Source organism: Nannochloropsis gaditana, assembly GCF_000240725.1.
Source record: "Nannochloropsis gaditana CCMP526 unplaced genomic scaffold scaffold052, whole genome shotgun sequence".
NCBI classification, from domain to species: Eukaryota; class Eustigmatophyceae; order Eustigmatales; family Monodopsidaceae; genus Microchloropsis; species Microchloropsis gaditana.
The window spans coordinates 70,308-81,752 of NW_005803901.1; the positions used below are offsets into that span (position 1 = coordinate 70,308).

At 59.6% G+C, this 11,445-nt stretch overlaps 1 protein-coding gene across 1 annotated transcript; it reads left to right on the forward strand.

Moving 5' to 3' along the window:
- Window positions 1–921: 921 nt before the first annotated feature.
- Window positions 922–1,831, forward strand: NGA_2020800 (nad-specific glutamate dehydrogenase; the record flags this gene model as incomplete). Its single annotated transcript, XM_005856024.1, has 1 exon — window positions 922–1,831. A coding segment is annotated over one exon (910 nt), but the record flags the coding sequence as incomplete, so codon positions are not given.
- Between the last annotated feature and the right edge of the window lie 9,614 nt (window positions 1,832–11,445).

The window sequence follows — 11,445 nt, forward strand, 5'->3', positions numbered from 1 at the left end:
ATCGTAGGGGAACAGTCATGGGAAAAGGAGAACAATGTGAACTGACATCAAACTATAACCCGCAGCACTACAGTAAAGTCAATGATTAACTCTAGTAGGAGTAAGACGGCTTTGATTTACTTTTCCTCGACAGTTGGATCCCCTTTATATATCTAGTTATCAACACAGCCTCTCCTCCCTGCCTAGAACCCCTTCCGTTGCTTCTGCGAGCGTGGCCCCGCTTGTCCCGCCCGGGCCTCGTAGTCCAAAAGACCTCTGGCGATCGCCGCCTGCATCGGCGTCAGCATGTCCATGTCTTCAATGATCCCGTCCAAGACACCGGCATGGATGCCCGCCCCCAGGGCGACTGCTTCGTCTGGGTCGACGGTCGTCCTCGGCGTGATGCCAGTGACGGCTGCCACCAGGCGTCGGATCGATGGCATCCTGGTCGCCCCGCCCACCATCACCACCTCTTGAATACTTCGTCCTTGTGGGAATTCACGGATTTTCAGGCCCGGGTTGCGTTTCCGTACAGCGTTTAAATTCTTACTGTACGTGCTCCGGGCTTTGCTCACCTTGCGGCCGGTCATGGCGCGTTCCCGCATTAACGCCGCCAGTTTTTCTTTCTCCGATTCCATCCCCTCCGCGTCCGCCGCTGCCAATTCCTGGTCCCGCATCAAGACCTCCATGGCTGCTTTCTCCCCCCCGTCCCCAAGGGCATCCACCAGTTGCCCTCCCAGCGCATCCGGCACCACTTCCCCACCAAGAGTCGCCCCTGCCATCAAGGCCGCCTGACGCATGGGCTCCAGCAGCCGATCGTACAGATCTCCGCACAGCTTCTCCATTCCCGCCCTCGTCAGCGTCAACGGGCCCAAATCCTTCCCTTCGCCCCCCAGCGCCGGGATTCGAACCTCGGTTTCCGAGGCCTGTGACAAGCGCACCCTCGCGCCTTCAGCCGCCTCCATAAGCTTCCTCTGACTCGTCCTGTCCGAGGGCGGGCCTTGGCCCCCGTGCTGCTTCCTATACTCCCCCACCAGCCAGTCCGCGACGCGCTTATCGAAGTCGTTCCCGCCCAAGGTCGCGTCCCCAAAGGTGCTGAGGACCTCCACCACCCCGTCCCCCACTTCCAAGACGCTCACATCGAAGGTGCCCCCCCCCAGGTCAAACACCATGATCAGTTCGTCCTCCCCCAACATGCGGTCCAGCCCGTAGGCCAGGGCGGCCGCCTCGGGTTCCCGCAACAATTTGATCCGTTGCAAGCCCGCCAATGCCCCCGCACGCTCCGTGGCCGCGCATTGAGCCGGTGTGAAGTATGCGGGCACGGTGATGACCGCCCTGTTCACGGGCTGTTCCAAGTATGCAGCCGCGTCCCCAAGGAGGGTCTTCAAAATCTCGGCCGACACCTCCTCGGGGGTCACCTCCCTACCCAGGGCCGGACAGCGCATGGCCACACAGGCCCGGACGCCCCCCTCGTCCTCCCCGCCGGCATCCTCCACCGTCCGTCGCACCAGGTTCAGCGACCCCAAGATCTCCTTCTCCTGCAGCATCTCCTCCAGGCCCCGGCCCATGAGCCGCTTCACCGACGAGAACGTGTTGTCCGAGTCCGCCACAGCCACGGCCCGCGCGGCCTCCCCCACCACCACCTCCTTGCCCCGGAACCGGACCACCGAGGGGGTGAGCGCGGCCCCCGTGGTTCTGGACGGCAAGATCAAGGCCTTCCCGTCTTTGACAAGGGAGAGGGCCGAGTTCGTCGTCCCCAGGTCGATGCCCACACACGCCCCTACCGACTTCATCACCGCCACCTCCTCCTCGCTCAAACGTCCCACCGACAGAGGCACCTGCAACCCTCCCCCCTCCTCCTCCACCTCCTCCACGAGCGGCACCTGCGCCACGGCTCTTTTGTTCCCCAAAGGCGCCCGGTAGCTGTCAAGCGCCTCGACCTCCTCCTCCAGGTCCCCCACCTCCAGACCCATCTCCTCCATTCGCTGAAGCAACTCCGAGGCAGCCGCCAGATCCCCGCCTTCCACGCTCGCTTTCAGGGCCGTTAGGACGGCGGCCGGGTCTTCCAACTCGTCCCGCAGTCTTCCTTCCTTCTCGGCCGCCTCCTCGCCCTCCTCCCCGCCCCCCGTGTCTTCCCCATGGCCCTTCTTCAAGTTCCGCCACAGGTGCCTTATACCATCTTCCACCTCCTCCGAGCTCATCTCCTCGGCCCGTAGGTGCCCGCCCACGTCAAACACGTCCTCGTCCTCCTCATCATCCCTGACCGTGTCGTCGTTTAAAAGATCTCGGGCTAACCTCCTCCCTTCTTGAGACCCGCTGAGGAAACGGAGCAAATCCTCCTCTCCTTCCCCCTCCTCCCCCTCCTCCCCTCCGTCTCCTAGCGGCCCCAAAATATCGTCCAAATCCATCGCTTCCTCGTCCTCGTCCTCTCCCTCAGGCATCTTTCCGAAAATTTCCTCGGTCATGCCTTCGTCGTAGAAGTCCGTCTTGGGGTCCACCTCCTCGTCAGGATCAAAAAGGGCCTGGACAGGGACTCCAGCCCACTCTTTATCGCTCTCAATGTCCTTCAAGAGCAAGTCCATCAGTCTCTTCTTGTCCAAGGCCAGCATCTCCTCCTCCGAGAGGGTTTCCAGCCAGCGCATGGACCAGGCGGGGGGCTCCCTTACCACCCCTCCCGACTCAGTGCCCCGCCCTTCGCCTTCGCCCTCCTCATTCTTAAACCTTCGGTCCGACGCCGCTTTCCCTGAAGCCTCGGAGCGCGACAACTTTCTTCCATGCACCCGGCCTGTGACTTCCTCGATCATCGCGTCGCTAATGGCCAATGGATCAACATCCTCCTCCTCTTCTGACTCCGCCGCCTTTTTCCCCGCCTTAGGAACAAATGGTTTAGCTCCTTTTGAATTCGACTGAGCAGTACGTTTGTTTTCATCGCCGTCGTCGTTCTCAATTTTTTTACGCATACCACCCCATCGCTTGGCAGCGCGCAGGACAACTGGACAAAGACCATCCCATTCCGGTCCAGAATTTGGCACGTGAGGCCCCCAATGCCTCCTCCAGCGTGCCATCGGTGTGAATGATATGGTTGTGGTCGAAAGATGCCTCTGATTCCCGTGTGGTAAGGTACCAGGGCCAACCCAGGCTTCGCAACCCGCCAGCAGCAATAGCACCCCCAGCAGCATGATCAGTCCACACTCCGCCCCCATATGGCCAGGCATGACACCTGATCCCTGTCTCAGTGCTGCGCCGTGTGGGTGCATCAAAAGGGGTCGAAAGGACGTACACGCGCGTGAGTCGGTGCGATGTTGCAGTTGAAGGGGCCAGGGGAGGGAAATGCCAGGGTGTGTGGATGCGACGGCCCGTCATATGTTCATGATACGCCGGAAAGCCGCGGGCGAGGCTGCCGAAGCTTGAGGCGAGGGAAACGCACGGTAGAGGCCGCTTTGTATGCTTGGCCCCATCGCCGTCACGCATGCACTGCTCTGCGAGCAAGTGGGTATTTGACTTGGTCATTTCCTCATCCTTCTATCCCCCAGGGACAGCAACAAAGAGCGCCGGCCGGACGCCTCACTGTCACACCCCTCTCGTCACGGTACTGAAGGGGGCCAGGAGCTCGTGCCAGCTTATCGCACCCATCGATTTTCGACAGCGTCTGTCGAAAACTTAAAAAAGTCATGGTACGTGCACATATCCAGCATCTGCTCCTTGCCTGCCACATTTTGTAATCTTTCAATTTCATCACGCCCGCTACATCCCTCCATCTCCGAAAGCTCCCCTTGTCGCTTCTAAAAACGGCGCAAGGCCACCCCATGCTCGTGGAACTGAAGAATGGGGACACGTACAATGGCCGACTGGTTTCGTGCGACACTTGGATGAACATCACATTGAGGGATGTCATCTGCACTTCCAGGGTGAGGAGAGCGGGAGACGATGGGAGGGAGGGGGCAAGGAGGAGGGAGAAGAGAGGCACAAGGGACGATAAGCTCTCATGCGACTTTCCCCCCTGATCTGACCCTCTCGCGCCCCATTTCTTTTCCTTCCTGCTCCATCACGTCAGGATGGAGACAGGTTCTGGAAGATTCCGGAGTGCTACGTCCGGGGAAACAGCATCAAGTACCTGCGGGTGCCGGAGGAGGTGATCGACATGGTTAACGAGGAGGACCTGGAACGGGAACGTACGTACAATACCTTGTCTTCCCCCTTTGTCTCTCATCTTTTGCCCCGGGAAGCCCGTCACTGGCAAGTATGTCCCGGGCTCTCGAAGAGCGGGCGTGTAGGAGGCTGGACTCGAAGGCCTTGAGGACCGCGACTCCTTCCTTCGCGCATACCCGGACTGGGAGTGGCTTTAGCATGCTTTTGCACGTCCATCTTATTGTTCATTTGACATGCTATCCCCATCACTCTCACACAATTCGAACGCTTCGCACTGATCGTGGCACAGGGCGGGGAGGGGCCGGGCGGGGACGGGGGCGTTTGGGCGGAGGCCGCGGGGGACGAGGTAAGAGGGCGGACGAGGCGTGATACGATACAGACATGGCACGGAAGGTGCAAGAATCTGGACAAGGAATAGCGTCTCATGATTTGTCGTCCTTCCCTCGCATCTCATCACATCGGCTGGGTGTGTGCACAGGCTACGGTCGGGGGGGGGGTCGTGATTTCCGCGGCGGGCGGGGGGATCGCGGCGGGCGAGGAGGGAGGGGTGAGTATCGAGGAGGGGGTGGAAGAGGAGATAACAGAGGCGGGCGTGGAGGGGGAGGGGGACGAGGGACAGAAGGGCCTGGAGGCAGGCAATAAAGAGGGGTATAGCGGGATGGCTGGCAACACCCAAAAGAAGGGGCAGGAACGTGATAATGTAGCACCACCGAAAACGCCAAGGCCATCCAAAGCATCGAAAGGCACATTGGTTACTTGATTTGAAGCGTCTTAGGCCTTTAATAAGCTTTTCTTTCATGGTTATATTGGGGGGGGAGGGAGGCCGTTCCGAGCCGCTCATTTGCTTTCTTCTACGAGCTAGGCCTTAAACAGAGACGTGGTCAAGTGCGGACTCATACACGTTACCTATTATGCCCCTTGAGGCCCTACATCCAATTATCACACCGTGCTTCTTCCAGGAAAAACTCATGATGCCTATGTATCCTCAGGTGGTACCATGCTCGCTCTTCGCACAGCATTTTTCATCCTTTTGCCCGCTCTGGCTGCCGGGTTCCTCATGCCGACGCCCTCTTTGTCTAAGCCTTTCAGGTGCGTTGGACTCGTCCTTATACCCATAAAAACACTCAACTTTGTTAATTTTCCCAATAATCTTAAATTTGCTAACTTGTATTACCTCATGATCAATGATGATCGCTTGATTTTTCCACATAAGCAGCATTATCACTCGCTCCCGAGGTGTTCCGGCCCGTCTGCCCGTCACTGCGCTCAACAGTTGGGGTGGGAAAAAACAAAAAACTACCCGTGTAGCAGTAGAACCAGAGGTTATTGCGCCTGATTATCGTGTGGCTGCCGGATTTTTCCTCGGTGGGGTTGGCTTGGCGCTTCCCCCTCTGTCAAATCCTGGCGCGGGTTTGCCGTTGGCCTTAATAGGCGCTTTCTTAGCAAGCCGCACCCAAAAAGTACGTTTTGTTTTCGATGAGGAAGCAATGGAAGTCATGACTGTTGGCGCTGACGGTCAGTCTCTGTCGATGGAGCGGGAAAATTTTGCCGTGGGGGGGCGCAATCGCTGGACTTACGCGAGTTTCACGAACTGGGAGGTAAGAATCAATCGTTCATTTTTTCTTTGCGACCGTGCGCGTAAAATGTCGCGTGGATGTTTGTCTAAATATTGGAATTTCTGCTTGCTTCATTCTCCCCCACCTCTACTTCAACTATATTTGCACCTCGGGTCTCCCGCTCTCCCCCGCCTTCTGCCCCGTCACTTCCCGGCAGTTCTACCCCTCCGAGCAAGTGCCTGTCCTGGTCTATTTCAAAGAGACGCAGACCAAGCCAGAGGGACAAATCCACTTCTTCCCCGTGATTGGAAACCCGGCCAGGCTCCTGGAAAATTTCAGGAAGTACGTGCCTTTGCCCGGGAAATGAGGGATCGGGAAGGGAGGACAGGGGCGGTGGGGAGGCAGGGCGGATCATGACGTGTTGTGACTGCAGCGCCGCAGCGGTTGAAAGATAGGAGTGGTAGTTGAAATACGATTGGAGCCTGTTCGGCAGTGCTGAAAGGAAAGACAGGGGACTGAACACGCACGGCTTGTTATGGTGTGGCTCACGGTGAAAGCTCCCAAGCAATCATGGCATTGCTCGCTCTCGTCTTTTATTTTGCTTTCGATGTCCGTAGGTCCTCTTTTGACACGTTCTAAACAGAACCAAAAGTGGTGCTTCTGCCCTGCGACTCAGTTTCACACCAAGACGCACGATTAATCCCCGACGGAGGCGGTCCGAGGCCTCATCAAGGGCAGACCTTGCTCCTCGTGTGCCCACAACCGCCCCCCTGCCCCTTCCCGCCTCGGATTCACTGCTCCCGTAATTTTTCGTGTGCAATCACCGGTATACTGTCCTTCGCCTGCTGCAAGACAACCGGTCGCCCTTCAAGACTTGGGGTACCTAAGAGCTTCGGATGGAGCTCAACTCAACAGGAGGCCGGAGTCGACCTCCGCCCTTTCTCTCGAGGCGTGCGGCTGGTGTTCGCCGCGTCCGTCACGCTGCTGCCACTCGCACGCCTCGATGACCGGGGCGTGCTCTTGTCCTTACCGCCCTTGACGCTGCCGGTGCTCTTCCGCCGCTGGCTGCTGGCTGCGATGCTGTTGTTCGCCTTCTCCTTCGATCGCTTCGCGGAGATATCGGGAGCCTTCCTAGCGTTGCTTTTGCCCGCAGGATTGGTGTGCTTGGCGTGCCCATTCATTGCCTCGTTCCCTGATCCACCTACCCCGTCACCCCCCCCTTTGAGTGCGGCCGAAGCCTTCCCTGCCCCTCGCCTTCCTGGTGACGGGGAGGCGACCGCCGAGCCCCTGCCTAGTCTCCCTCCTACGCCTGCCCTCTGCTTCTTTTCCTCCGGCTCCACCTTTTCCAGGCTAGGAGCTTCTGCCAGAGGCACTCCTTCTTCCCGGCCCTCCTGTAAGGCGGAACCTTCGGGAATGGTGGAGGTCAGCTTGGCAGCCTCCGAGGGGGGGGTCCGGCCGATCGCCGACTTGCACCCTTTCCCTCCCGCTGCTTTCCAGAGGATACGACCGAAAGCTCTGTCGCAGCAAGGCGATCAAATCTTTCTTCAGCCCCGGCGTGGGCAAAGCCAACCCGGGTACTCGAGGGGCATGCGGTGGTCTGTGCTGCAGCTGCTGGTGGGGCTCCCAGGTGCGCTCGTCCCCCCTTGACTCGGGAGAGACGTCCGTCGCTGGCATGGGCTCGACGGGATTTTCAGGAAGGACCAAGGTGGGAAAGGAAGAAGGCGGAGGAAAGGACGAGGAGGACGGGGGAAGGAGGCCGCTCATAAACGCCCCAAAAATGGCCGAGGGCTTCGGCAATTGCCCTGTGGGGATGTCACCGAGCAAGTCCGAGATTGAGGGAGGGTTGTGATTTTTTGCCGCAGGATCCCCCAAAGGCACCGTTGGCGCTGGTCTTCGTGCCTCCTTTTCGAGCCGCTGCCGCTTCCCTAACCGGTCCTCCGCCCCGGCCTCAGGGGCCACGGCCGCGGCGGCGGGGGCCAGACCCCGGGCGGGCCGTGCGGGATAGTAGTGGGGGGAAGCGAAGGATCGAGGGAGGGGGGGGCTGAGGAGGGTGACCCCATCCCGGGTCATGTAGCAGAGCCCTAGGGTGTCCTCGCCTTGCCGGTCCACAAATGCCAGGGCCAGCACGGGGCCGGCGTACCGGGGAAGGGGATGGGTGCAGACGGGGGCGGCTTCGTAAGCATTGAACACGACAAGGGACTGGGACGGTGGGGGTGGCGGGACGGAAGGAGAGGTGGAGAATTTGGGGTCGTCCCTCCCTTCCAGCACGGCCGCAAAATGAACCAGAGTCTCTTTCCCCCCGACCCCGTTCCCCGCCAGCAGCCTCGGCGTCTCAGGGCCTGGGGCACACAGGTGCAAGACCCTCCCCGCCGCGTAATACTGGACAATGTGGAGACGAAGCAGGTCCCAGACGACCAGACTTCTGGCTGTGGCGACGACGAGGCGGGGAGCGTCTGGAAGGAACGCCAGGGCCTTGATCTCTGACGGCTCCTGGCCCTTGGGCAGGGCGGGAAGGAGGGCGGGGTCCAGGGTGAGGATGCCCAGAAGCCGGAGCCCCTCGGGGTCCCACAAGGCCACCTTGGCCCCGCAGGCCACCGCCAGGAGCGTTCCATCCGAGGAAAAAGCCAGGCTTCGGGAAGCTCCGCGCTCGAACGCCACGTGCGCCTGACAAATCCATCGGTAACGAGCCCCAGACCCGGCCTCTACTTGCCCCCGTCCCTCCTTCCCTTCCTCCCCGGCTTCTAAGACCCGCGCCCAGAGCGCGAAGTCTCCCGAGGCCGCGCAGGTGGCCGCCACATCCAAACGAGGGTGGTAGGCCAGGGATAGCACCTGCCCCGATTCCCCACCACCGTGCGGCTCGTCCACGACCGCTCGCAGGACGTAGGGAGAGCCCCTCCCTCCTTGCCCCGCCCGCTCCCAGAATTTGAGGCTCTCTCGTTTGATGCCCATCTCCCCCACCCGCATTTCCACCGTCACCATTCGCCCTCCGTCGCAAGAGAGAGCAGCCTGGGTCACCCACGGGGGAACCAGCTTTCCTCCCTCCTCTTGCGCCTCGCTCCCTCTCGACACGACGTTGCTGGAAACCACCTCAACCTCTCCCGCCACCTCCCCGCACTCCACGTCGAAAAATTGCAGTTTTCCAGGCTGACAATTGCTAACGAGTCTACCCCTTCCTCCAAAAGCCCACAAACGCGCGGCTTTGGACATGTTTTGGTAAGCATTCCCCTTCGCTTTTCTTCTTCCCCCCCACCCTCCGGTGCTTCCCAGGGTCGCCGAGAGGTGCGCCATCCCGCGCCATTCCCACCGGGTTTTCAGGTCCATGGGGTGCAGCACTCGAAGGGCGTTGCTGAGTGTGGTGAGGGCGCACAGGGAACCGTCTTGACTGAGAGTCAACCCGCCCAGGCAGGCACCCAAACGCGGGAGGAAGGTCATGGGGTGTCCGCCCTTGGAGACTTGGCAGACGACGAGGACGGCCTCCTCCCCTCCCGAGAGGAGGTAGTGCCCGTCCGGCGTGTAGGCGAGGCAACGGACACCGTGGGCGTGCCAGCGTTTCACCTCGCTCCGAAACAAGGCATTTCTCCGGTGCGAGAGTCCCGGGCCACCCCGTTGCAAGGCACGGGCCTTGGCCTGCTTAAGCCGGGTGCCCAGGGGATTGAAAAGGGTGTGCCAGAGAAAGACACGCCCCTCCACGTCTCCGGTGGCGATCTCGGGGCGCGAGGGGTGCAGTGCGACAGCCTGGAGGGAACCTTCCCGGGGAGAGTGGTCGTCGAAGAGCACTTGAGAATAGACTTCTTTGGAGGGCACGTGCCAGACGTTCAGACTCGTCGAACAGGCCGTGACGAGGAAGTCACCCGTGCTTGTCGTTCGTAGGAAGAAAGGGGCGGCTTTAAGGGTCTGAATTTTGCTGCGCTGCTTCTCCTTTACCTGATACCCTATGATTTTGTACGAGACCTTTTCCATGAAGGCTGCAGGAGTGGTTGGTGCGCAGGATTGGTCTCCTCTTGACAATGATGTCTGATCGCCGGGTAGTGGCTCACGATGGTGCGGTTTCCTTTGCCCCAGAGCCATGTAGAGGGTGTTGGACGGGTCTGTGGGCGCGACGCATAAGGCCAGGATTTCCGCCTCAGGGAAGGTTCTGACGAACAAACAAGCTTCTTCTTTCAAATAATCCCACCCTTTTAGACAACCGTCCTTTCCTCCGCTAAACAATAGCTGATCAGGGCCAAAAGAAAGGCATGTGACCCCGCTGGGATGGGCATCGTCAAAGCGGGCTACAGGTTCACCCGTCTGGGTTGAAAGCAGCAGAATGGACGAGCCCATTGCGCAAGCCAGCACGTCCCCGCCATGATTGAAGCAAGGTGTGACTTGGTGAAGATCGGCGGAGACGATTCGAGGGATCAAGGAGGGGCTGGAGTCCTTGGCAGGAACTAGGCTGGTGGTCGAGGGAGGGGAGGCTAAACTCACTGTAGGCGTCGCCCGCTTTTTGTTCTTACTTGGCGCGGCAGCCACAGCCATCCTACCAACCCAGCCACGAAAAAAAATGTTTGACTCGATTCAGTAGTCCTGTGGATGTTATAAAGCGTCTGTGGGTTTCAAAACTGCGAGAAAAAGGGGCTACAGGAGGCCAGGATACCAGAATAGGGGGATGGGTGGGCGGGGGCAAGAGGAAACGAGCGACGCTCGCCTCCGTCTCGTTTTCGCACATTGTGAGTTGTTGGCACGTACAATTTTTGGGACGGATCATGGAAGGTGCACAGCAAAGACGCGGCATTAAGATGTTGGAGGTCTGTTGTGATCCTGGTTTGCTTGCTCGAGTTTTCTTGCGCTGGATTCAGCCTTCCCTTCCTTACATTGTACAAACTAAATAGGGGCCCAAATCAAGAAGTACAGGAAGAGGGATGTTATCGAGGCGAATACCGTGAGCGCAAGTACGACCTGGAGCATAGCACGATTCGGAGCATGTCCTCGACCACATCGTCGTCCTATGCCGAGTTGTACTTGCGGAAAAAAGGCGTGCTCCCTCTTTCTACCCACAGCACCAGCGCACTGTGTCACCCACACGACCCCAATGACTACTTTGCCGTTACCTCACAAGCCCCTTCCTCAACATCGCCGCGCCGTGCCTCCGCCTCAACAGTCCCAGATGAAGAGCTGTTCAACTCGTTGGATCCACCTGGGCAACAAACACGTGCTTCCTTGAGAACATCGGCCCTTAAACACGCGCCGAATGATTCAATGATCTCCTCGTTGGGCACCGGGTCCCCGGGGAGACAAAGCGTAAAATCCTGTCCATTAAGAGGTGTAAGATCTAAAGCGTCCATGCATAATGTCAAGGGCAGCCGTAGCATCAGCCATGGAGGAGTGGAGCCAGGGCGGGAGGTGGGCGGCGGGATCCGCTGTCGGGTGGGACAAAATGATGGCTGCCTACAGCTCGCTGTCCCGCCCGCGCTTCCAGAATCCACCGACCCCAAGGGAGGCGCATCGATGCACCACGTCGTCTCCTCGCGCGCGGTTCAAGCACCGCCACGTCCTGGTGCGTTGTTGGAGGGTCTCCACGCCACAGCTGGCGCCCGCCTCCCACGTCGACCTCTTTCCCTGGTCCTGGAGTCCAGCCTCTCTCAGCATCTCCTCTTGAACGGGCAGCGCCTCAGCGCCGTGGGTCGCGGCATCACGGTGATCGACCGGCTGTACGACCCCACCTCGGCCTTTCTCCATGATGGAGAGAGGAAGATGCCCCGTGCGCCCTCCTCCCAACCAAGCG